The sequence below is a fragment of the Hemitrygon akajei genome, chromosome 17 (genome assembly GCF_048418815.1).
Source record: "Hemitrygon akajei chromosome 17, sHemAka1.3, whole genome shotgun sequence".
Lineage (NCBI taxonomy): Eukaryota > Metazoa > Chordata > Chondrichthyes > Myliobatiformes > Dasyatidae > Hemitrygon > Hemitrygon akajei.
This window is the reverse complement of record NC_133140.1, coordinates 85882306-85909643: the sequence shown is the minus strand read 5'-3', so window position 1 is coordinate 85909643 and position 27338 is coordinate 85882306. Positions and strand designations below refer to the sequence as shown.

The 27338-nt window shown below is 46.3% G+C and overlaps 1 protein-coding gene across 5 annotated transcripts in view; it reads right to left on the bottom strand.

Annotated features, from left to right (window-relative positions):
* Positions 1 to 26775, bottom strand: part of LOC140740875 (pyrethroid hydrolase Ces2e-like) — a 114448-nt gene extending 87673 nt beyond the window's left edge. For 2 of the 5 annotated variants that reach the window (XM_073070462.1, XM_073070466.1), the window contains exons 1-3: positions 26712 to 26775; positions 16503 to 16707; positions 14522 to 14661 (exon numbers count right to left, since the gene is read on the bottom strand). In XM_073070462.1, coding sequence (XP_072926563.1) covers positions 14522 to 14568 — 47 coding nt within the window. In that variant the 5' untranslated portion in view covers positions 14569 to 14661; positions 16503 to 16707; positions 26712 to 26775. Of the gene's footprint in view, positions 1 to 14521; positions 14662 to 16502; positions 16708 to 26407; positions 26448 to 26543; positions 26631 to 26711 lie in introns of those variants that run through there. The other 3 variants (XM_073070463.1, XM_073070464.1, XM_073070465.1) reach the window with 3 other exon arrangements.
* Between the last annotated feature and the right edge of the window lie 563 nt (positions 26776 to 27338).

Genomic DNA, 27338 nt, shown 5'->3' with positions numbered 1-27338 from the left:
ACACACACACTCACGCACACACAGACACACACTCACACACACTCACATACACAGACACCCACACACACACACACACACTCACAGACACACACGCACACGCACACAGACACACACGCACACGCTCACACAGACACAGACACACACAGACACACACACACACAGACACACACACACACGCACACACAGACACACACACACGCACACAGACACACACACACTCACACACACTCACAGACACACAGACACACACACACACACAGACACACACGCACACACACACACTCACATACACAGACACACACACACGCAGACACACACTCACACACACACACTCACAGACACACACGCACACACGCACACGCTCACACACAGACACACAGACACACACAGACACACACGCACACACAGACACACACACTCACGCACACACAGACACACACTCACACACACAGACACACACACACACACTCACACACACTCACAGACACACACGCACACAGACACACATGCACACGCTCACACACACACAGTCACACACACACAGACACACGCGCACACACAGACACACACACACACACACACAGACACACACACACGCACACACACACACACACTCACACACACTCACAGACACACAGACACACACACACACACAGACACAGACACACACACACAGACACACACACACGCAGACACACACTCACACACACACACACTCACACACACAGACACACACGCACACGCACACACTCACACACACACAGACACACACACACAGACACACACACGCACACACACAGACACGCACACACACAGACACGCACACACACAGACACACACACACACTCACACACACACAGACACCCACGCGCACACACACGCACACTCACACACACGCACACACACACACTCACACTCACACACGCACACACACACGCACACACACACTCACACACACGCACACACGCACACACACACACTCACACACACGCACACACGCACAGACACACACACACACAGACACACACGCACACGCACACAGACACATGCACGCACGCGCACACAGACACGCGCACACAGATACACGCAGACACACACACGCACACGCAGACACAGACACACACACACACGCACACACACTCACACGCGCACGCGCACACAGACACGCGCAGACACACACACGCACACGCAGACACAGACACACACGCACACACACACACACACACACACACTAGTGTAATGGTAAGCACAACGCTTTAGAGTACAGGCAACCTGGGTTCAATTCCAGCCGCTGCCTTTAAGGAGTCTGCACGTTCTCCCCGTGAACACAAGTTTCCTCTGGGTGCTCCGGTTTCCTCCCACACTCTAAAGGTGAACCAGTTTCCAGGTTAATTGTCCTTTGACTAGGCTCGAGTTAAATTGGGGGTTGCTGGGCACTGCAGCTCAAAGGACCAGAAGGGCCTGTTCGCTTTGTATCTCAATATATAAACAAACAGATAAACAAATAAATAAATAAATAATGCTGGAGGAACTCAGTGAGTCAGGCAGCATCTATGGAAATGAATAAACAGTTGATGTTTTGGGCTGAGACCCTTCATCAGGACTGGAAAGAAAGGGGGAAGACACCAGAATTTAAAAGGTGGTGAAGGAAAAGGGCTTCAGCTGGAAGCCAGGTGGGAGGGAAAGGAAAAGGGCTGGAGAGGAAGGAATCTGATAGGAGAGGAGAGTGAACCAGAGGAGAAAGGGAAGGAGGAGAGGCACTGGGGAGAGTTAACAGGCAGGTGAGAAGAGGGAGGAGGCCAGGGGGGTGAAGAGAAGAGGGAAGGTGAAGGGAATTTTTCTTTGACTGTAAGGAGATAGCAATATTCATGTCATCTGGTTGGAGGCTACTCAGATGGAATATAAAGGTCTGCCCCTCCACCAGGGGTGGACATCTCCGATGTCCTGGAAAGGAAAGTTTCATCCTGTGAACAGATGCGTGGAGACGAAGGAACTGAGGAAAGGGAGTACCAACTTTACAAGAGATGGTGGGAAGAGGTATAGTCAAGAAAGCTGTGGGAATTAGTAGGTTTATAAAAGATGTTGGTCGACATTTTGTCTCCAGAGATCGAGGTAGAGAGATTAAGAAAGGGGAGGGAGGTGTCAGAGATGAACAAAGTGAATTTGACGGCAAGGAGGAAGTTTGAGGCAAAGTTGATGAAATTGACAAGTTCAGCATGAGTGCACGTTGACGTTTGAGAAAATTCGGTGTGTGCCGGTTAAGTCGGGGATAACAACTGATGACAGCCAGTACTACCCACAGTGGCAGAGGTGGCACAGTAGCAAAGCGGTTAATTAACACTTTACTGTGCCAGTGATCCAGCTTTTGTTTAAAGAGTGGTTTCATTTCTCACATACAGTACTGTGCAAAAGTCTGAGACACACATGGTTAGGTAAGGTGCCTAAGACTTTTGCACAGTACTGTAGTAATTTTGTGCATGTAATTGTATAAAATTCTGGTTAAGCCACATCTGGTGTGTTATGCACAGTCATGTTCACCCCACTGTAGGAAAGATGCTGAGGCTTTAGAGAGGGTAGAGAAGAGGTTTGCCAGGATGCTGCCCGGTTTAGAGGGCATGTGCTATCACAAGAGGCTGCATAAACTTGGGTTGTTTTCTGTGGAGTGTTGGAGGCTGAGGGGAGGTTTACAATATTATGAGAGGCCAAGATAGAGTAGACAGGGAGTATCTGTTTCTCAGGGTTGTAATGTCTCATACCTGAGGGTATGCATTGAAGGTGAGAGGGGATAGGTTCAAAGGAGATGTGAGGGGTAAGTTTTTACTCAGATTGGTGGATGCCTGGTGTGGTGGTAGAGGCAAATACATTAGAGGCTTTTAAGAGATGTTTGGATAGGCCCATGAAAGTAGGGAAGAAGAAGGGATATAGACATTGTGCAGGTAGGAGGGGTTGGTGTTTTTAGACCATTGGACCATGAGACGGAGCAGAATTAGGCCATTTGGCCCATCAAGTCTGCTCCGCCATTCAATCCTGGCTGATCCTTTCTTTCCTCCTCAGCCCCACTCCCCAGCCTTCTCCCCATAACCTTTGATGCCGTGGCCAATCAAGAATCTGTCAATCTCTGCCTTAAATACACCCAACGTCCTGGCCTCCATAGCTGCCTGAGGTAATAAATTCCACAAACACATCACCCTCTGATAAAGAAATTTCTCCGCAACTCTGTTTTGAACAAACACCCCTCTATCTGAGGCTGTGCCCTCTTGTCCTAGGCTGCCCCACAATAGGAAACATTCTCTACTCTGTCTAGGCCTTTTAACATTTGAAAGGTTTCAATGAGATCCCCTCATCCTTCTAAATTCCAGTGAGTATTGGCCCAGAGGCATCAAACATTCCTCAAATGATAACCCTTTCATTCCCGGAATCGTCATTGTGAACTCCCTCTGAAACTTCTCCAATGCCAGCGCATCTATTCTGAGATGAGGAGCCCAAAACTGTTCACAATACTCAAGGTGAGGCCTCACCAGTGTCTTATAAAGCCTCAGCATCACATCCCTGCTCTTGTATTCTTCACCTTTTGAAATGAATGCAAACATGCCATTTGCCTTCCTCACCATCGACTTAACCTGTAAGTTAACATTTAGGGTGTTCTGTACAAGGACTCCTAAGTCCCTTTGCATCTCAGATTTTTGGATTTTTTTCCCTGTTTAGAAAATAGTCTGCATGTTTATTTCTTCTGCCAAAGTACATGACCATGCATTTTCCATCACTGTATTTCCATCAGCTTTCTTGCCCATTCTCCTAATCTGTCTTTCTACATCCTACCTGTTTCCTCAACACAACCCACCCCTCCACCAATCTTCATATCATCTGCAAACTTGACAACAAAGCCATCTATTCCATCATCTAAATCACTGATATACAGCATAAATCATACAGATATATAGTTAATTCCCATGAATTCTAGGACAAGAGGACATGACTTCAGGATTGAAGGACGTCCTTTTAGAACTGAGATGAGGAGAAATTACTTTAGTCAGGGGGTGGTAAATCTGTGGCATTTATTGCCACGAGTGGCTGTGGAGGCTAAGTCATTGGGTGTATTTAAGGCAGAGATAGATAGATTCTTGATTAGCCAGGACATCAAAGAGTATGGGGTGAAAGCAGGGTAGTGGGGATGACTGGATGAAGTGGATCAGCTCATGATTGACTGGCAGGGCAGACTCGATGGGGTGAATGACCTAATTCTGCTCCTAAACTTTATGGTCTTATGGTCTTATAAAAAGAAGCAGTCCCAACACCAAGCCTTGCTGAACACCACTAGTCACTGGCAGCCAACCAGAAAATGATCCTTTAATGCTCCCCATTGGGATTTGGGGTTTTTAATTTTGTAAAATGTTTTGAAAAACTGATAAAAAAAATTTTAAAAAAATTATCCTTTTATTCCCACTCACTGCCTCCTACCAATCAGCCAGTGCTCTAAACATGCCAGTAACTTTCCTGTAATAACAAGGGCTTTTAACTTGGTAAGCAGCCTCATGTGTGGCACTTTGTCAAATGCCTTCTGAAAGTTCAAATATACAACATTCACTGCATCCCCGTTATCTATCCTACTTGTAATCTCCTCAAAGAATTCCAACAGGTTTGTCAGGCAAGATTTTCAGTGAAAGAAACTATGCTGACTTTGTCTCATCTTGTCCTGTGACACGAAGTACTCCATAACCTCATCCTTAATAATTGACTCTAACATTTTCCCAAACACTGAGGTCAGGCTAACTGCTCCACAATTTCCCTTCTGCTGCCTTCATCCTTTCTTAAAGAGTGGAATGACATTTGCCACGCTCCAGTCCTCTGGCACAATGCCAGAGTCCAATGACTCTTGAAAGATCATTACTAATGCCTCCACAATCTCTACTATTACCTTTTCAGAACCCTAGGATGCAGTTCATCTGGTCTGGGTGACTTATGTTCCCTCAGGTCTTTCAGCTTTTTGAGCAGCTTCTCCTTTGTAATAGTAGCCGCACTCACTTCTCTTCCCTCTCACCCTTCAACATCTGACACCCTGCTGATGTCTTCCACAGTGAAGACTGATGCAAAATACTCATTTAGTTCATCTGCCATCTCCCTGTCCCCCGTTATTATTTCTCCGGCCTCATTTTCTAGCGGTCCTATATCCACTCTCATCTCCCTTTTATTTCTTATATACTTAAAAAAGCTTTTTTCTATCCACCTTGACATTGTTTGCTAGCTTGCTTTCATATTTCATCTTTTTCTTCCTAATGATTCTTTTAGTTGCTCTCTGTAGGTTTTTAAAAGCTTCTCAATCCTCTGTCTTCCCACTACTTTTTGCTTTGTTGTATGCCCTCTCTTTTGTTTTTACATTCGCTTTGACTTCCCTTGTCAGCCATGGTTGTACTATTTTGCCATTTGAGTATTTTTTGTATTTGGAATACATCTATCCTGCATCTTCTTCATTTTCCCTAGAAACTCACACCATTGCTGCTCTGCTGTCATCCCTGCCAGCATCTCCTTCCAATTTACTTTGGCCAACTCCTCTCTCAATTTCCTTTACTCCACTGAGACGGAGTAGACTTTACCTTCTCCCTAACAAATTTCAAGTTGAACTCAGTCATATTGTGATCACTGCCTCCTCAGGATTCCGGTTCACTACATTAACACCCAATCCAGTATCGCTGATCCCCGAGTAGGCTCCATGACAAACTGCCCTAAAAAGCCATCTCACAGGCATTCAACAAACTCTCTCTCTTGAGATCCATTACCAACCTGATCTTCCCAATCAACCTGCATGTTCAAATTTCCCATGACTATCATAACATTGCCCTTTTGACACGCCTTTTCTATTTCCCATTGTAATCTGTGGTCCACATCCCAGCTTCTGTTTGGAGTCCTGTATATAACCACCATCAGGGTCCTTTTACCCTTGCAGTTTCTTAATTCAACCCACAAGGTTCAACATTTTCCGATCCTATGTCACATCTTTGTAATGATGCGATGCCATTCTTTACCAGCAGAGCCACACCACCCCCTCTGCCTACCTTCCTGTCCCTCAGATTCAACGTGTAACCTTGGACATTCAGCTCCCAACTACAATCATCCTTCAGCCACGATTCCGTGATGGCCACAACATCATACCTGACAATCTGTAATAGTGCAACAAGATCATCCACCTTATTTCTTGTACTCCGTGCATTGAGATATAACACTTTTGAGTACTGTATTTGCTCCTCTTTTTGATTCTGCATCCCTAATGCACTGATACTCACCCTGCTGGCTGCAAATTTGTCTTGTAATCTACCTGGCTTCCTGACAGTCTGACTGCACGCTGTCTTTGCATTTTTACTATCCGTCCTATCCTGAATCCCTTCACTCCAATTTCCATCCCCTTACCAAATTAGCTTAAACCATTTCCAACAGCTCTAACAAACCTGTCTGTGAGAATATTGTTTCCCCTCGGGCTCAGGTGCAACCCATCACTTTTGTACAGGTCACACCTCCCCCAGAAGAGATCCCAATGATCCAAGAACCTGAAGCCCTGCCCCCTGCACTAGCTTCTCCGCCATGCAATTATCTGCCATATCACCCTCTTTCTGCCCTCACTAGTGCAAGAATACAGGCAGCAATCCAGAAATTACTGCTCTGGAAGTCTTGCTTCTCAGCTTTCTGCCTTGCTCTCTAAATTCTCTCTTCAGGGCCTCTTTGCTTTTCCTTCCTATGTTGTTGGTACCAACATGTACCATGTCTGCTCTCCCTCCTCCTCCAAAATGTTGTGGATGCAATCTGAAGTGTCCCTGGCTCTGGCACCTGGGAGGTAATAATACCATTCGGGTGTTCTGTTCATGTCCACAGAATCTCCTGTCTGCTTCCCTGACTAGTGAGTCCCCCATATACCATTCCCCCCCTTCTCCCTCTTTCCCTTCTGCACCACAAATCCATGCTCAGTGCCAAAATTATGTCATCTGCGTACAGGGCTATGCGATGTGCTTTATCTCCTATAGTTATTCCTGCTATGTTAGCCTGTTTCCAAATTGCCATAGCAAGTGGCTCAATGGCCAGGATAAATGGGAGGGGAGATGGGGGACAGCCCTGTCTTGTTCCCCGTTGAAGTTTAAAAGATGCCAAAAAAAAGCCCATTAGTTAAAATTTCAGCCTGTGGGTTAGAATAAAGAAGCTGTATGCACCTTGGAAATTTTCCCCCATATCAAATCTTTCTAAAACTTTAAATAGATACTGCCACTCCACTCCGTCGAAGTCTTTCTCGGCATCCAGTGACAGAATAGCGATATCAGAGCTTCCAGATTTTTCATGAAGTATATTAAGCACTCTTTGAATGTTGTGGAAGCCGTGCCTTCCGTTAACAACGTAAACACGAGGAAATCTGCAGGTGCTGGAAATTTCAACAACACATACAAAATGCAGCAGGCCAGGCAGCATCTATAGGAAGAAGTACAGTCGACGTTTTGGGCCGAGACCCTTCGTCAGGACTAACTGAAAGAAGACATAGTAAGATATTTGAAAGTGGGAAGGGGAGGGGGAGATCGGAAATGCTCCTGTCTTCTTCTATCATTTCGGATGTGTTCCACCAGCATTTTGGGTGCGTTCCTTCCCTTAACAAATCCATTTTGCTCAGGGTGGACTATTTTTGGCAAGAGTGGCTCCAGCCTTCTAGCTAATACCTTATAGAGAATATTGAGATCTGTGGTGAACTACATATACGTGTCTGGACTGCTCCTGTGGCTCCTCCCACAGACCCCTGTATAAAGGCGACTGAGGCCTGTTGCCCAGCCTCATTCTCCAGGATGTAGTGTTGTTCATTCTTCCAGTCAATAAAAGCCGATATCTCGCTTCTTACGTCTCAGAGTGAGTTATTGATGGTGCATCAAGATCATGGCCCAGAAGATCCACATAGAGACGGTGGTTTTCTAGGTTTTAACAGTAGTGTAATTGCTGCATTATTAAGAGAGGGGGGAAGGGATCCAGTGTCAAATGACTCCTGATACATATCAAGCAGAGGTGGTATTAGTTTAGTCTTAAAGATTTTATATACTTGTAGGATCCTCAGATTATTAACTGTAATGTTAACTGTTAACTGCATATATAAAATGGCTTCTCTTTTAATTAGGTTATAAAAGAACTAACCAATGGAAGCAACATTGTCCTATCTGTATGTGTGGGAACCTGGAGTGAATGCGCAGGATTTTTCAGGTGGAGAACTCGAGAGGAAGGACGTGCTGGATGTGCTCTGGTCGACCACCGAGGTTGGTCCCAGGCGGTGGGTCGAGGAGGTCGGAGAATATCGAATGGTGGATCGAAGGCTTCAATAATTGAACTCCAACAGTTGTTCATGAACTGATTGAACTCTGATAAGTTTTGGCGCCCTTTTCTTTCTTTTTATATTGTATCGCTATTAATTATCTAGTTCCAGTACGACTTATAAAGTGTAATCTGTAAAATGTGCATTGTGTGCTGTCTGATATTGTACGTGCGAGGTTGTACTAGTGTGCATTACACAGCATCTACGCATACGGGAGATACGGTTTGGCGGGTGGACGGATTTTCCCCTAGACAAACACAAGCTGATAGCCCTAAGCGCTACATATTTCAATCAGAATTCCTTTGGGCCCAGGAGTTTTCCCTCCCTTCATGTTAGTTATAGCTTCAGAGAATTCTTTAGCATCTAAGTTAGACTCCAGCAAGGTCAAGGACATTTCTTCCAAGGGTGTAAACTCTAACAAGTCGAGAAATTCCTTTTGTATTTGTGGAGCTGAATCTGAATATTCTGAGTTATACAGATTTTGGTAAAATCTCAAAAAGATATTGTTTATTTCTTTTGGGTCAGATTGTGTGGAGTTTACTGCCCTTCCTGTTTATATCTGTTTGATGCGCCAAGTCAAGCGTTTGAAGCCGCCACCAAGGGGAGTAATGTAAAGCATTAGGCAGGTTCAAGATAAATGAAACTGGGGCGTGATCTGAAATTATTATGCTATCGTACCAGCAGCTTATAATTGTGGATATTAAAGCAGCTGAAACAATTCTGGAGAAGGTCTGGCAAGTGCTAGCAGGAAAAACTTAGTTTATCCGGGTACTTCCTTCTCCACGCATCAACTAAATTAAAGTCTTTAGCGCATTGCAATAACTCTTTTCTTGTCTGATGGTGAGAGGTATCTATCCCATTAGATCTGTCTAGTTCAGGTTGAAATCACCACCTACAATAAGTTGGCCCGGCAGAGCAGCTGATGATAAAAACAAGTGTCTGAAAAAAACCTGGATTGTCATCATTTGTCCCGTACACATTGACCAAATTAAGCCTGATTGAGAAAATTTCGCATTGAATAGTAAGATATCTGCCAGATTGGTCTTCAGTAACATTAACAAGGTGGAGAGTCACCAATTTATGTATAAGGGTAATTACCCCCCATGAGTGTGAACTGAAAGAGGCTTAAAAAACCTGTCCCGGCCATCTCCTCCTTACTCTGACTACATCCTCAGGGGTTAAATGGGTCTCCTGCAGAAAAACTATTTTGGCTTTTAACTGTCTTATCCTACTCATGACTTGCTTTAACTTGACAAGTTTATTTAATCCTCTTACATTCCAAGAGGTAAACTTAAGTTCGCAGGGCATAGGCTATTAGTTATAATTTCAATCCTGTTGAGCTGAATTGATTTAGAATGACTTCTAATTGAAATTACAACGTAACAAAAAAAGTTAAGTAAAAACCAGTAAATAGTAACTAGAACATTGTAAACATAACTGAGTGTAGTTCCCAAACTGAAATACACCCACCCACCCCACGATGAACACCTCCTGACGGCCCCGAAAGAGAGCCTAATTATGGAGCTTAACTGGTCCTCCCGTGCCGTCGTCATGGTGAGGAACAGCAAGGCCAGCAGCCAAAACAGAGCCCCAACGTTATCAGCTGTAGAGAATATTACAACCAAATTATACCAAGAGTCTTTGTCAAATTTAACTTGATTGTAGTTACAGTGCTACTATTCAAGCGCAAAAGTCAGCAAGCTGCTGTACTGTTTCACTTGCCCGCAGCCTCCACGTTGAGGTCCTTCAGCTCCTGCACAAATTTCTCCGCTGCCAGTGCACTGTCAAAGGTGTGGTGTTTTCTTTTGTAGGTCACCAGCAGTTCAGCAGGGTGAATTATCCCGTACCGTAGGTCCAGGATAGAGAGAGAGGCTAACTCTTTCTTCACTGGATCAAAAATTTTCCTTCGCCTGAGGAGTTTGGCAGAGACGTCAGGGAAAAACATGATTCTCTGATTGTCCAAAAGTACAGGTTCTTTCAGCCTTCATAACTCGGGTCTTGTCTGCGTAGTTTAGGAACTTAATTATCACTACCCTGGGTCGCTTAGCTGACTGTGCCTCAACTTTGTAGCCCTGCCAATTCTGTGCGCTCTCTCAATCAGCAGGGGCCCAGGGAAGCTTTCAGCACCAAGCACCTCGGGGATCCATTTTTCCAAAAAATAGACCATATCAGTCCCTTCCACCCTCTCTGGGAGACCCACCAGACGAAGGTTAGAACAGCGGCTACGATTTTCCCAGTCGTCCACTTTAAGTGCTAACACCTCCATAGCTGCTTTTGTGGTTGTATTCTGATTACGCAGAGAGGCAATGTCATCTTGACTAGTGCTAATTCTATCTTCGGCTTCTGTAGTGCGCACTGTGACAGCTTTCACATCAGCTTGCACTCCCTGTACAGCGTTTAGTAGCCCATCAAATCCCAACACGAGGTCATCTTTCATTGTTTGAATAGCGTTCAGGATCTGGTTTGGGCTTACTGCCCTGCTAACGTCTGTAGCCTCTTTTTCACTAGCATTGTCGTTAGCTTGCACCGCATGGTTACAGGTGGGGTCTAATTTCAAAAACTTTTGCGTCTGCTTTGTTGGTTTCAGTGGCATTTCGGCTATCACTCAGGTTCCAATCAGACAAACTGAAGCTGTTCAGGTAATTTGAGGTTGTTTGGTTGCGTAATTTCAGAACTTTTTGGAGGAGCTGACACATGTCTGCTCAGCACCGTGCCATGACCGGAAGTCCCAACTGAATGACAGTAAACCTGTTTCTGATCCCACAGCCCTACACTCTCCACACAGTCCCACGTCAATTCCCAGAGTATTCCCAGTGGCCTGCTATCTCCTCACAGCCCCATAGTTCCCAAATCCCACTGTCCCACTCTCTCCCCACAGCCTCGTGTCAGGCCAATCTCAACCCACTATCTGTGTGTGTCTATAAATGCCTTTCTGTCTGTGTCACTCTTGTCATCTTTTTGTAAATGTTTATGCCTCTGTGCATGTGTGTATGTGCTTTTCTATACCACTGTGTTGGTGTATATGTGAATGCGTATCTCTGTGTGACTGTGTCAGTGTCCATGTACCCTGGTTTAATACCATGCTTCATTTTATTAATATAGTTGTGCTATTGGGCATTTTATTTTTTGTATGGATTATTTCAAAATGCAAAGGTGTATATAAAGTGTCCTTTTAATTGCATTATACAATCGAGTATTTAATTTTGCTGTTTAAAATTTAAATGTTGTTGATTCAGTTGGGTTTGGTGAATTAGCCAATATGATTTGTCTTGTTAACACTTTATCCGATTAGATACCTGAGAGAATAACGGGCAGCCATTTTTCTCTAGAGAATGTGGAAAACAAACAGGTAGCCTTTTCTTTTTATAGAGCACGGGATCGAAGGAGTTTCAAAAAAGGAGAAAGACGGAGAATTGAAACGGACAACAAACATAGTGGAAGAAATGCTCACAGAACCCAATTTGGAAGGACAGATACTTATGTCGGAAAGTTCCCATGTAGACTATGGTTTCACGGAGATCGTGTAGATAACTTTCAGCCAGTCAGTACCCAACACTGGAGAAAGTCCATCGCCTTTTTCCCTGGATGTTGCACATATATTTATTTATTAATGTTTTACTTGGACTGGTTCTTCAGCACCGAGAGTAAACGAAGCGATGCAAACTGGATTGATTATGTAGCGACGAGCTCAACAATTGTGTGCATGTAATAGACTTACTATATATAATTAACAGTGATAATTTATTTAATGTGCCTTTTTCTTCACTTCATCAATTAAAGCTTATAATATATAGTTAATACAATTTTGATCTGAGTTTATAACTGGTTTGAGCTAAATTAGTGCTTCTGATGAACTGTAATTTTGCATGGGTATGTTATTGTCTTTATTAAACATCCAGGACTTTTGTGTTTTTGTGTTTACCTGAATCATATCTAAGTTAACACAGAAACACAAGTTTGAATGTCGTTATCTTGCTGTTAGTTTGTATTCACAGTAACAGCTAACTCATAAGCCTACAGTAAGAGGGTTACATCTCTACCTGTGTGTGTCTCTTTTTCTGTTGTGTGTGTGTGTGTGTTTGCGTCTCTATGTGTGCGTGTGTGCGCACGCGTGCATCTCTTCCTCTCTCTGTAGCTCTATGTGCGCGTGTGTGTGTGTGTTTGTGTCTCTGTGTGTGCGCATGTGAGTGTGTGCGCACGCGTGCATCTCTTCCTCTCTCTGTAGCTCAGTGTGTGTGTGTGTTTGTGTCTCTGTGTGTGCGTGTGTGTGCACGCGCGCATGCGTGCATCTCTTCCTCTCTCTGTAGCTCTGTGTGTGTGTGTGTGTGTGTGTCTATGTGCGTGTGTGTCAGTGTGAGTGTGTGTGGGTGTGTGTGTATGTCGGTGTGTGTGTCGGTGTGTGTGTGTCGGTGTGTGTGTGTCAGTGTGTGTGTATGTGTCGGCGTGTGTGTGTGTATTTCGGGGTGTGTGTGTGCGTGTTTGCGCCTGTGTGTGTGTATTTCGGGGGGTGTGTGTGCGTGTTTGCGCCTGTGTGTGTGTATGTGTGTCTGTATCTCTTTCTCTCTCTGTGTCTCTGTCAGTGTGTGCATGTGTATGTACTCAGTCTGAGGCACTCTCTAACAGACTGTACCAGGATGTACTTGTGGCCTGCACCCCCTGCCCCCACCCCGTGTTGTGGTGTAGAATGTCATGGATGTTCACTTCCTGGGTCAGGGGTGGTGGTGGGGGTGGGGGTTGGGGGTGGGAGTGGTGGTGGGGGTGGGGGTCGGGGGTGGGGATTGGGGTGGTGGTGGGGGTCGTGTGGGGGTGGGGTTGCTTCTTCTTTTTGTTTTGCCACACTTAGCTTCCAAACACAACCGCTGCTACGTGAAAAGATCAAACAGTGCAAGATGAACTTCCAACTAATGTTCTTTGTTTAGCTTCTGGTTCTAAATGGGAGTCACTTTTTAAGTTCTTAAAAACTAAATAAATCAGCTTGAAGTTGAGAAAACTCATCTTTGCAAACAAGCTCTGTATAAACTGGCTCATTATGCCTGTCCCGTTGCTGAAGGTGCAGTGTAAGCCAATGGGCTAGTTAATTCGGTATTTTTTTTAAAACAGACAGTGTTGGCCAGGTTGCTTAGTTCCAGGAAGCTTGCAGACCAGAGGGACAATCACTTAGCACGTCAATAACTGATGTATTACTAAGTTGGAAGGTGTGTGTTTTCATGGAGTTTGCTTCAGAACATTTCTTGTAGGTAGCTAGTAGCTTTTGGACCGTTTGTGTAAAAGGGTATCTGAAAGAATATCATGTGTGTGAGGTCACCCAAGTAGCAACGAAACAGTATGAAAGAAGAGAGCAGTCCAGGCTTAGTTGGAGTGAAGTAAAGAATATTCAGAAGCATGAAAGAAACACAGGGTGAACAAGAATCTATTCCTCTGCCTTCGATTTCTGCAATGGATGACTGGTTCATCCGCATTGTTGGTATGTCTTTTTAGTTTATTGGAAACTAAAAAGTGTTCTGGAAATCCTTTGTGTTTTAGAAATGGTTTGTACCTTGGAAGTCTTTTAGCGTCATAGAGTGATAGAGTCATAGAAAAGTACAACACAGAAACAGGCCATTTGGCCCATCCAGTCCATGCTGAACCCTTTAAACTGCCTAGTCCCATCAACTTGCACCTGGACCATAGCCCTTCATACCTGTCCCATCCACGTACCTATCCAAACTTAGCTTGAACGTTGAAATCGAAAGCATATCCACCACTTGCACTGGTAGCTCATTCCAGACCCTCATCGCTTTCTGTGACGAAGTTTCCCCTCATGTTCCCCTTAAACTTATCACCTTTCACCCATTTACAAGACAGAAATCCTGAGTTTTAAATGTGTTTGAAGTACGTTGTCTGAATTTAAACACGTATCAATGAAAATAAATGAAATACGTTTTAAACTATTTTGTTAGCTGCAAGTATCTTTTCATTGGTAGGTGAGGGGACCCACCATTCCCCTGTCAGTAGTGGGTATTGACAGCTGAAGTCAGTGTGGAGAATAAACAGGAAGTGGACTAGTCTTTGTAGATTGGATAGTCACAGTATAACCTCCCATTAGTGAGGATACCCATTGCTATTTATATCCGATAAAACATAAAATCTTCGTCTGAGTTTAGAGATTCACAGTCAGCGGACCCAACAGCATCACAAACCCCATACAGTACTCACAGAAAGCTTTGTCTTGGTGTCACTGGGCCGGACAGGTGTGTGCACATTCAGGTACAGGCAATCCTCACTGTACGCTGCTGGTCCTGAGGTAACAGAGCAAATCTAACAGAAGCTCCATCAAAGTTGAATTCTGTAGACATCTGGGACATGAGAGAGAGGAGTGGATTGAGTACGAGTGGAGGTCAGTAACCCTGATCACAGGAGAATAACCCAGTTCAGCCTGCCAAACAACCAGGAGCTGCCAATCTGTGGCCATCATGTTAACATTGGCTGGCCATTACAATGAATCCTTCATATCACTGCTTTCTACCCAGTCCCCCTCCTCCCTCACCACTTTCCCCCAGAAAGCGTCCCATCCAGATGCTTCACGGCTTGGTTATGGCAGCTGCTCTGCCTGAGACCGCAAGGAGCTGCAGAGTTGTGGGCACACTTAGTACATCAAAGAAACCGGCCTCGCCTCCATGGATACGGTAACAGGCCGTGATCTCATCTCTGTTGTCAGGAGGAGGTACAGAGCCTGAGGACCGGGAAATTATTTCCTACCCCGCCAGGCTCCCGAACTGGTGTGGATAACTTCACTCACCTCAACTCTGATCTGACTCCACAAACTATGGACTCACTTTCAACAACTCGTGTTCTCTGTAATATTTATGTACTTATTTATTATTATTTTTAGTTTCATTTTGTAGTTGCACAGTTTGCCTTCTTCTGAATATCAGTTGTTTGTCAGTTTTTGTAGATTTCCACTGATTCGTTTCTATTATCTATTGTGGATGCCCACAAGAGAGTGAATCTCAGGGTTCTATATGGTGACATAGATGTACGTTGATAATAAATTTACTCTCAACTTTGCTGGAGCTTGCTGTGCACAAATTGGCACTGGGTACCCCCAGCTTGTTCCCCATTGATTCCCATATTCTGGAATCTCAGTAGGTGTGTCGCTACCCCTCTTCACATCCTTTGCATGACCCTTGTGACCCTCACCAATATTTATTGAAGCATCCTATCCAGACGCGTCTCAGCTTCACATGGTAAAGGCAGAGAGTTGTGGACCCAGCTGTGCACCTCACAGGAACCGGCCTGCCCTCCATGGACACTGTCTACACTTCCCACTGCCTTGGTAAAGAAGCCAAAATAATTAACGACCCCTCCCACCCTGGACATTCTCTCCTCTCCCTTCAGGCAGAAGATATAAAACTCCGTAAGCACGTACCACCAGGCTCAAGGACAGCTTCTATCCTGCTGTGAAAATGAACTTGATCTCCAATCTACCTTGTTTTAGTGGGAAGGTTTAACACCAGCTGCCGGTCCAAAGCCACTGTCGCCATGTTAGTTCTTGAGTGGCCTGTTTAAAGAACACTTCTGGCACTGCTTCCTGTGTCCAAGTACCGCTATAGTATAAATATAGCGCATGGGAGCAATCGCTCTTGTTTCGGGGCTCACCATGGACTGGGGTTGTGACCAGTGACATGGAAAGATCAGAAATGTGCTGCAGAGAAAGGGCCCATTTGCACACTTAGATAAGCATCTATGTAACTTAATTTTCAGTGAATCTTTTATTGTTTGTCTTTATTTTCTTAATAAATACAGTGGATTCCAGTTAATGGGGACACATCAGGACATTCTGGTCCAACTATGAGGTTAACCCAATTAGCTGGCAATGACGGGCCATTCCCACTGCTGCCAACCCTGCCAGCAGGGTAGCAAGGTGGTTACTACAACACTTTACAATGCCAGCTGTAAGACCAGGGTTCAATTCGTGCCACTGTACGTTCTCCTTGTGACTGTGTGGGTTTCCTCTGCGCGCCCCAGTTTCCTCCCACATTCTGGTTAGTTGTGAACACGCTATTTTGCCATAGCATGGCGATACTTGCGGGATACCCCAAGCACAATCCTCGCTGATTTAATTCACTGTGAACAACACATTTCACTGTATGTTTTGATGTACATCTGACAAATAAAACTGATCTGTAATCTTTACCCTGGAGCGAAGGTCCTCGCCTTTCGTGTTCCAGTCCACGTCTCTGGAGTCTGCGGGACGGAGAACCTCAAGGGACCAACTGGCGGCTTCGCAAAAGGGATACCGAGGTAGTTATAGACGGGCTTGGCCATTCCCTTCACCGACACCTGCTTCCCCTCCAGGGCTCCGTACTTGGTGACGACAATCGGAGGTCCATCATCTACATCTGAGAGACCAGGACAGGGTTAGAGACTCACGTTCTGGCTGCCCTACACCAAATATCATCTTGTACACCTCCATCACGTCACCTCTCATCCTCCTTCATTCCAAAGAGAAAAGGCTCAGCTCATGTAACCTCTCCTCATAGGAATGTCCCCGTAACCTATATTTTTGTATATTATGCTGTGTATGCATAATTTATGTTCAGTTGATCTCATTTATAAGTGTCATATTTGTGATGCACTGTACTACTGCTGGAAGAAATCACATTTTTACGGCATTTATCCCATCGGACCATAAGAATTAGGAGCAGAATTAGGCCATTCAGCCCATCGAGTTTGCTGACGATAACTTGAATCTGAAATGCAAAGAATAGAATCATGGCTGATTTATTATCTCTCTCAACCCCATTCTCCTGTCTTCTCCCCGTAACATTTGACACCTTGACTAATCAGGAATCTGTCAACCTCTGTTTTAAATATACCCAGTGTTCAAGGTTCATTTATTATCAAAGTATGTATGCAGTATACAACTCTGGGATTCACCTTCAACAGACAGCCACGAAACAAAACCATGGTAGCCATTCAAAAAAACCATAAAACCCCACTCCCCATGCTCAAAAATCATGCAGATGGCAAACCCCTCTCCTTGTGCAAAAAAAACCAAATCACACAAACGGCAAGAAAGAACGGGCAAAGCCACAAAATAAACCACAGAAACTGAGAGTCTAAATGAGCTGCAGTCAAATCCAGAACTTCGGTATCATCCTCTGACAGCATTGCGGGAGAGAGAGATCACCTGGACACCAGGGCAGTCCCTCGGGAGGGGCGAGACTGTCACACACAGACACCCTTCTCCGGCAGCATTGCGGGAGAGAGAGATCACCTGGATACCAGGGCAGTCCCTCGGGAGGGGCGAGACTGTCACACACAGACACCCTTCCCCGGCAGCATTGCGGGAGAGAGAGATCACCTGGACACCAGGGCAGTCCCTCGGGAGGGGCGAGACTGTCACACACAGACACCCTTCCCCGGCAGCATTGCGGGAGAGAGAGATCACCTGGACACCAGGGCAGTCCCTCGGGAGGGGCGAGACTGTCACACACCGACACCCTTCCCCGGCAGCATTGCGGGAGAGAGAGATCACCTGGACACCAGGGCAGTCCCTCGGGAGGGGCGAGACTGTCACACACCGACACCCTTCTCCGGCAGCATTGCGGGAGAGAGAGATCACCTGGACACCAGGGCAGTCCCTCGGGAGCGGCGAGACTGTGACACACAGACACCCTTCCCCGGCAGCATTGCGGGAGAGAGAGATCACCTGGACACCAGGGCAGTCCCTCGGGAGGGGCGAGACTGTCACACACAGACACCCTTCCCCGGCAGCATTGCGGGAGAGAGAGATCACCTGGACACCAGGGCAGTCCCTCGGGAGGGGCGAGACTGTCACACACAGACACCCTTCTCCGGCAGCATTGCGGGAGAGAGAGATCACCTGGACACCAGGGCAGTCCCTCGGGAGGGGCGAGACTGTCACACACAGACACCCTTCCCCGGCAGCAGCGAGCAAGTCGCTGGTCAGTGGTGCTGAATACTCGCTCGCTGTTCACATTCACCTCGGTGTCTCAGTCTTCCTTGATATTTTAATCAGCCAGAAATTGAGTTAATCATGGGCGCATGCCTCGTCTCTAGGCTTCCAGGCCTCATTTCTGCCTTTCTCCTGGAATCTTCATGGAGACAGTAAAGTGCCCAATTGCTCAATCGATCTTCAAACTGTAGATCACAGGTTCCTACAGTACCAGAAACACATTTAAAATAAAAGACATAGAAGAAGAGAAAGAAAGAGTTTTGTGGGAGATGTTGCCTGAGGTTGCTTGCTTGGCCTTTATATACTTATCAGTCAGCTGATTAGCTGTCATTACGGAAGCTCAGTATTCACACTAAATGGATACCCACGGAACTTCATACGAAGATGCCCGAGAGCTCAACAATGCACTAACCATACATCTGAAATATCTCGGAAATGATGGCTCGACTGCTCCAAGACTACAGCATTTTGGTCACGCACAAGCCAACAGCAGAGTAATCTGCAAACTGAAACAACAAACCAAGTTACCGAGCAAGATCAATGTTGTGTGGTCCTCAAAATCCAATGTGGGGACTGCAGCAAACATGACGTCAGCTGGACAGGGAGAAAACTACCCACAGGGAGCCACCAACATCAACTGGCTGGAAAGCAGCATGACCAACTCTCCCTAGTCTCTACCCATGAAGATCGAGACGGGTCCAAATTCGATTAGGAATCAGTGAAAGTCGTGGCACAAGCAAACACGTGGCATGCAAGAGAATTCCTGTAAGCATGCTTTTTCACAAGCAATTCTGTAAATCGACAAGTAGACCTTGATCCTATTTATAAACCAATGCCGGCAAAATTCCAGACCACAATGTATAGAGACTCCTCCCTACGTCACAACTGCGTTCCATAATGGATGGATGGCATCCGATAGTCTCGCGAGACCATGGATCTGTACCTGGAAAGTCTTGCTTTGATCTCCTCTCCAGGGCACAGGCCTGGGTAGGGTTGTATGGGAGACCAGCAGTTGCCCAAGCAGCAAGTCTCCCCTCTCCATGACACCGATGTTGTCCAAGGGAAGGGCAAGGACTGATACAGCTTGGCACCAGTGTCGTCGCAGGAGTTGCCAGAACGAGGTTGAAGGCAACGTCGGACAGCCTTAGGGACTCCAGCTCCGGATTTGTCCTCAGGGTTTACTCCCGAAGCCTCTCCCATGAGTGGGTATGGCCACAAGGCAGCGGAGATTTGAAATCAGAGTTTTCCCTCTCTGAGATGGACTGCCTTCCCAGGCTGACGAGCTCCCTCTACCCAAAGCACTGGTTTTAAGGCGTCAGGACCCGCCTTTGCCCCTTCTCCTGTCAGTAGAAACAGTTCCGCCGGGCTTAGAAGCTAAACCACACGAGAAGGCCAGGAGTTGGACTTGGTTGTCAGAGATTATTTGAAGTGCATGCCGTGAGGAGCACTTTTAGATAACAGGAGCTTGTCCCCACTACCACTCCTTGGCTTGACAACCTTAGAACCGTTCCATAATGACGGCCAATTAATTAGCTGATAATTAGCTAAAAAGCAAGCACCACGAGTTAACAGCGCACTGACGATGTCTCCACTTAAAGTGGTGAAATGTTTGCAGACAGATTGCCAAGATCGGAGAACAACTCAACCCACGGCATCACATTCTACCCTGAGATTCAATTTCTTGCAGGCATTTTCAATAGAATAGAGAAATACATTAGAATCAACGAAAAACGACACACAAAGATGGAGAAACAACCAATGTGCAAAAGACAAACTGCTTATAGAAAGACAGATAGATAGACACAGACAGAGAACACGAGTTGTTGAAAGTTCGGAGTTGAGGTGAGAGTTTGTTCTCACAGCAGGAAATTCACCTTTACAAAGAAGGAAAAGAATGGGTTGACTTTTGGACAATTGTGCAGCAAACTCCTGGGACTCTGAAATAATCACTGGTCTGCTGAAATTGACCGTGTTTCCACACTTCATTCACAGGAGGCTTTTGAAGACACGTCTTCTTCTCCTGCACCATCAGGAGCCCAAAGAAACACTCAATACTTCAGCAACAAATTCTTCCCCTCCGCCATCAGGTTCTGAATGAAAAATGAACCCATGAACTCTCCCTCACTACTTTTACTTGTTTTATTCTCCTTTTACACTACTCACTTTATTTAATTATATATGTTACTGTAATTAAATTTTGTAATTATTATCCTGCATTGCAATGTACTGCTGTCACAAAACAAAACATAAGCTGAACATTTGCCAGAAACAACTTTAGGCCTTCGTGAAACGAGAGAACACGTAGAACTGCCGAGCAGTGATTTTGCAATCTTGTGCGTTAGGAAAAAAAACTCTTCATCCGAGCCAAGTAAACAGGAGAGATCCCTCTTCACCAGGAGAAATCCCTCTTCACCAGGAGAGATCCCTCCTCAGGGAGCTTTCTGCTGTGTTCGTCACCGCCGCCTACATCCTATCCCCTGAGCGCAAACGCCAAGGACACACGGGGAGAACTTTACAGTTTCGACAGCTCTCCATGAAAGCAAACACCCAGATGGTGTCTTCATAATTGCGGGAGAGCTCAATCACGTTAACCTGTGGGGAGGTTGATAAGTCCCACCTGATGACTCCCATCAGGGAGGAGGCTACATAGCATCCACGTCAGGGCCACCAGACACAAAAACAGCTACTTTCCCCAGGCACTAAGGCTGATCAACACCTCCGAGCTCCGAGGAGAGATTGGACAAACTTGGGGTGACTTCTCTGGAGCGGCAGAGGCTGAGATGAGATCAGACAGAGGTTTATAAGCTTATGAGAGGCATAGATAGAGTAGGCAGATAGTACTTTTCCCTGGGTTGAAAGGGCAAATTTGGAATGTTTAAGGGAGATGTGTGGCGACGGGTTAGTTTATTTTTCTCAAAGAAAGGAATCTGGGATTCTAACAACAACACACACAAAATGCTGGTGGAACGCAGCAGGCCAGGCAGCATCTATAGTGAGAAGCGCTGTCGACGTTTCGGGCCGAGACCCTTCGTCAGGACTAACTGAAAGGAAAGATAGTAAGAGATTTGAAAGTAGTGGAGGGAGGGGGAAATGCGAAATGATAGGAGAAGACCGGAGGGGGTGGGATGAAGCTAAGAGCTGGAAAGGTGATTGGCGAAAGTGATACAGAGCTGGAGAAGGGAAAGGATCATGGGACGGGAGGCCTCGGGAGAAAGAAAGGGGGGGGAGCACCAGAGGGAGATGGAGAACAGGCAAACAACTAAATATGTCAGGGATGGGGTAAGAAGTGGAGGAGGGGCATTAACGGAAGTTAGAGATGTCAATGTTCATGCCATCAGGTTGGAGGCTACCCAGCCGGTATATAAGGTGTTGTTCCTCCAACCTGAGTTTGGATTCATTTTGACAATAGAGGAGGCCATGGATAGACATATCAGAATGGGAATGGGACGTGGAATTAAAATGTGTGGCCACTGGGAGATCCTGCTTTTTCTGGCGGACCGAGCGTAGGTGTTCAGCGAAACGGTCTCCCAGTCTGTGTCGGGTCTCACCAATATATAAAAGGCCACACCAGGAGCACCGGACGCAGTATACCACACCAGCCGACTCACAGGTGAAGTGTCGCCTCACCTGGAAGGACTATCTGGGGCCCTGAATGGTGGTGAGGGAGGAAGTGAAAGGGCAGGTGTAGCACTTGTTTTGTTTACAAGGATAAGTGCCAGGAGGGAGATCGGTGGGAAGGGATGGGGGGGACGAGTGGACAAGGGAGTCGCGTAGGGAGCGATCCCTGCGAAAAGCAGAAGGGGGGGGGGAAATGTGTTTGGTAGTGGGATCCCGTTGGAGGTGGCGGAAGTTACGGAGAATTATATGTTGGACCTGGAGGCTGGTGGGGTGGTAGGTAAGGACAAGGGAAACCCTATCCCGAGTGGGGTGGCGGGTGGATGGGGTGATGGCAGATGTGTGGGAAATGGGAGAGATGCATTTGAGAGCAGAGTTGATGGTGGACGAAGGGAAGCCCCTTTGTTTAAAAAAGGAAGACATCTCCTTCGTTCTGGAATGAAAAGCCTTATCCTGAGAGCAGATGCGGCAGAGACGGAGGAATTGTGAGAAGGGGATAGCCTTTTTGCAAGAGACAGGGTGGGACGAGGAATAGTCCAGGTAGCTGTGAGAGTCTGTAGGCTTATAGTAGATATCAGTAGATAGGCCGTCTCCAGAGATGGAGACAGAAAGATCAAGAAAGGGGAGAGAGGCGTCAGAAATGGACCAGGTAAATTTGAGGACAGGGTGAAAGTTGGAGGCAAAATTAATGAAGTCGACGAGCTCAGCATGTGTGTAAGAGACAGCGCCAATGCAGTCATCGATGTAGCGAAGGAAAAGAGGGGGATGGATACCGGTATAGCCTTGGAACATGCACTGTTCCACAAAGCCAACAAAAAGGCAGGCATAACTGGGACCCATACGGGTGCCCATGGCTACACCCTTGGTTTGGAGGAAGTGGGAGGAGCCAAAGGAGAAATTATTGAGAGTAAGAACTAATTCCGCTGGATGGAGGAGAGTGGTGGTAGAGGGGAATTGGTTAGGTCTGGAATCCAAAAAAACCCATAGAGCTTCGAGACCATCTTGGTGGGGGATGGAGGTATATAGGGACTGGACGTCCATGGTGAAAATAAGATAGATAGATACTTTATTCATCCCCATGGGGAAATTCAAAATTTTTCCAATGACCCATACACTTATTGTAGCAAAACTAATTACATACAATACTTAACTCAATATAAATATGCATCTAAAATCACCCTCTCAAAAAGCATTAATAAATAGCTTTTAAAAAGTTCTTAAATAGTTTACTAAGAAATACATTGAATGGTAACTTAAGCTCAGTCCTGACCCCAGCACTTTAACATATCCTACCCCTGGCATTTGAATTGTAAAGCCGAATGGCATTGGGGAGTAATGATCTCTTCATCCTGTCTGAGGAGCATTGCATCGATAGCAACCTGCCACTGAAGCTGCTTCTCTGTCTCTGGATGGTGCTATGTAGAGGATGTTCAGGGTTTTCCATAACTGACCGTAGCCTACTCAGCGCCCTTCGCTCTGCTACCGATGTTATACTCTCCAGTGCTTTGCCCACAACAGAGCCCGCCTTCCTTACCAGCTTATTAAGACGTGAGGCGTCCCTCTTCTTAATGCTGCCTCCCCAACACGCCACCACAAAGAAGAGGGCGCTCTCCACAACTGACCTATAGAACATCTTCAGCATCTCACTACAAACATTGAATGACACCAACCTTCTAAGGAAGTACAGTCGACTCTGTGCCTTCCTGCACAAGGCATCTGTGTTGGCAGTCCAGTCTAGCTTCTCATCTAACTGCACTCCCAGATACTTGTAGGTCTTAACCTGCTCCACACATTCTCCATTAATGATCACTGGCTCCATATGAGGCCTAGATCTCCTAAAGTCCACCACCATCTCCTTGGTCTTGGTGATATTGAGACGCAGGTAATTTGAGTTGCACCATATCACAAAGTCCTGTATCCTAGTATAGTTTCCTATACTCTTCCTCCTGTCCATTCCTGACACACCCCACTATGGCCGTGTCATCAGCGAACTTCTGCACATGGCAGGACTCCGAGTTATATTGGAAGTCTGATGTGTACAGGGTGAACAGGACCGGAGAGAGCACGGTCCCCTGCGGCGCTCCTGTGCTGCTGACCACCGTGTCAGACCTACAGTCTCCCAACCGCACATACTGAGGTCTATCTGTCAAGTAGTCCACTATCCAAGCCACCATGTGAGAGTCTACTCCCATCTCCGTTAGTTTGTGCCTTAAGATCCTGGGCTGGATGGTGTTAAAGGCACTAGAGAAGTCCAGGAATGTAATCCTCACAGCACCACTGACCCCATCCAGGTGAGAGGGGGATTTGTGCAGCAAATACGTGATAGCATCCTCCACTCCCACCTTCTCCTGATACGCAAACTGAAGAGGGTGGGGGCCAGGGAACTTAAAATAATTGAAAAAATTCAAAGCATGAGAAGTGTCACGAACATAGGTGGGAAGAGATTGAACAAGGGGGGATAAGACAGTGTCAAGGTATGCAGAAATGAGTTCAGTGGGGCAGGAGCAAGCTGAGACAATACGTCTACCTAGGCAGGCAGGTTTGTGGATCTTGGGTAGGAGGTAGAAATGGGAAGTGTGGGGTGTGGGAACTATGAGGTTGGTGGCAGTGGATGGGAGATCCCCAGAGCTAATAAGGTTGGTGATGGTATAGAAGACAATGGCCTGGTGCTCCTTAGTGGGGTCATGATGCTTATGGAGGGCAAGAGCGTCTTACACTTCCTTTGGTAGAGACATATCTCCACTCTGCCAATAATGCCCACCAATCTTGATAAACCCCTCCTGCACCCTCTCCACCTCTTCCTGTAATGGGGCGACCGGGACTGCAAGGTGAGGCCAGAATTCAGTTGGCAATGACTGAACCTTGGGAATAGACCCCAACCTTCACCAGTGCCCTGCTGGGACCTAGACACAAGTGAGTTCCTATCCCCACCCTGGGGCTCTCTGTGAGCTGATCCCATTATCTATATACTACTAAAACTCTCCTGCTCTGTCTGTCTGTTTGTGACCTCCAATGAGCCCAAACGGTGCATTACAGTGGCACTTTTTTGACTAAATCGACTTAAAATGCACAGAGAAGGCATGCAAAGTTCAGGGTTATATATTTGTATACAATTGCTCACTCGTCAATCGACAGGCCCCGCTTTCCACAACCCGAGCCAATTCCAGCTTTAAAGGAAACCGCGATGTGACACCACGACGCATGCGCACGGGCAGCCTCAGCAGCGACACCAAGCGGAGCGGCAGGGCAGGGCAGCTCTATTTCCAGCGGTCACGTACAGCATGTGCAGGATTGGGACAGATCTAACTGCCACCCATCAATAAATCTTATTGTAATGACGCACTTCGAAACACTTGCCGCAGTCAAAGGACAGCAGCGACTATATCACGTCCATTTAGGAGAGCGCCAACCGCATCATCAAGGATAATCAGCATCCTGGAGGCTTTGGTGTTACTGCTTCGTATCTTCTATCCGGCATCAGGGTAAAAAAAAATGGTCAGCCTAATTATGCCGCGTGGAAAGAGAAGGGGGACATCCAGGATCAAAGAGTCAGGACAAAAAAGATGAGAGAAGAAGAGACAGAGGGGGAGAGGAATGCACGTCTCCAGAATGACTAAAACAGGCACAGAAAGAGGAGAGAACAAAAATCGGATGAGGCTAGGGCCGCACGACTCCAGGATCAGAGAGAAAGAACAAATGGTAGAAGAGGAGACGAAGGATGAAAGGGCTGCGTGTCTCCAGAATGACTAAAACAGGCACAGGAGGAGGAGAGAGGAAGAGACAAAGGAGCTGAGAAATGCACGTCTCCAGGATCAGAGAGAAACAACAAACAGAAGACATGAAGAGACAGCGGATGAAAGGACTGCACGTCTTCAGAATGACAACGAGAGGCACAAGGGTGGCAGATCAACCAGAAATGTTGCCATCAAAAGTGTCCTTCGTTAACGAGGAGGAGCTATATTTGCCTTGCTACACGTCTTTCTTCTTTAATAAACTGAGTTTTTCTTCTTCAATCCCAAAGCAAAGCGATAGCAATAGCATTCAGGAAAATTTAATGTTCATTCTGGTCACATTAGACTCCACTACCCTTCTCTCAAAGGGTGCCCCAACAGGTCACCCGGTTGTCTAGTCTAACATTGAGTTTTGGCTCTGAACTCCGAAAATCCGCTCATTTTGTTTCCGATTTTACCCTCTTTTGTTTTCAGTCCACCATAACTGATAGGAGCAGGATTAAGTCATTCAGTTCGTCGAGTCTACCCCGCCATTCAATCTTGGCTGATTTATTATCTCTCTCAAACCAATTCTCCCGCCTTATCCCCGCAATCTTTGACGCTCTAGCTAATTAAATACCTATCAAACTCCGATTTAAATATACTCAATGACTTGGCCTCCATAGCCGCCTGTGTCAGTGAATTTACAACTTAATTAAACTTCTCCAGAGTAAACTGCATGCCAACCCGGGCCCGTCAGCTCAACAATCACCCCCTCACACCACTGTACCGTACCCGCCTCGGTACAGGAAGACCCGAGGCTGCTCGAACCAGCAGGACGAATGCCTGCAGACCTGCTCGGGACACTTGCGCTCTACAGAAGAGCAAAGGGCTGAGGGTGCCTATTTTTCTTCCGGGATCAGCCCCTCACCTGCGGCCAAAGCCAACACCAGGACGCAGAACAGCGGCACCAACCAGCCCGATGGCGTCGCGCTGAGAGCGGGTAGTCGGCTCTGGCGGCCGCTGATAGATACCGGCTCGGGGGGGAGCGTGGTGATAATGTTGTCCTGCCCGACGGGCGAAAAACGCGTGCGCTCACCTTGGAGCCTTAAACGCTGCACAGTTAGAGACAGTCCCCAAGGCTGGACCCTGGCAAAGTCCGAAACCAACGATTGTGAAAGGGGGAACGGACTTTGCAAAGCGATCAACCTGTTCAAAACTAGCCTTTATTCTCCACTACACAAATGTAAAGGAGACCGAAATAATTGTTACTCCAGAACCAATACAACGCAAATAAACACAATGAGGTAAGGAAAATATTATTATTATTATTAATACTGCAAAAAATATACATACGTAACATAGCTTATATATACAGATTGATTGTATGTTCATAAACTGACGCTAGGCACAGGAGTGTCTGTACATAAGGTGACTGACAGGAAATTATGTCTTGGTGGTTGGGAGTGTAGTGGGGTAGGTTAGTTGGTAGAGCTGTGATCAGCCTTACCACTTGGAAAGCAACTGTTTTTGAGTCTCGTGATCCTGGCACGGATACTACGTAGCCTCCTCCTTGATGGGAGTGGGACAAACAGTGCGTGAGTGAGGGGGGTGGAAATATATTCGAAAATCTGAGATGTTTTAAATATGCGTTTAATCTTGTAATGTGACAAAATGGAACCTGTATAATCGCAGAGCGCTTCACTATAAACTAAGTGTGCACATG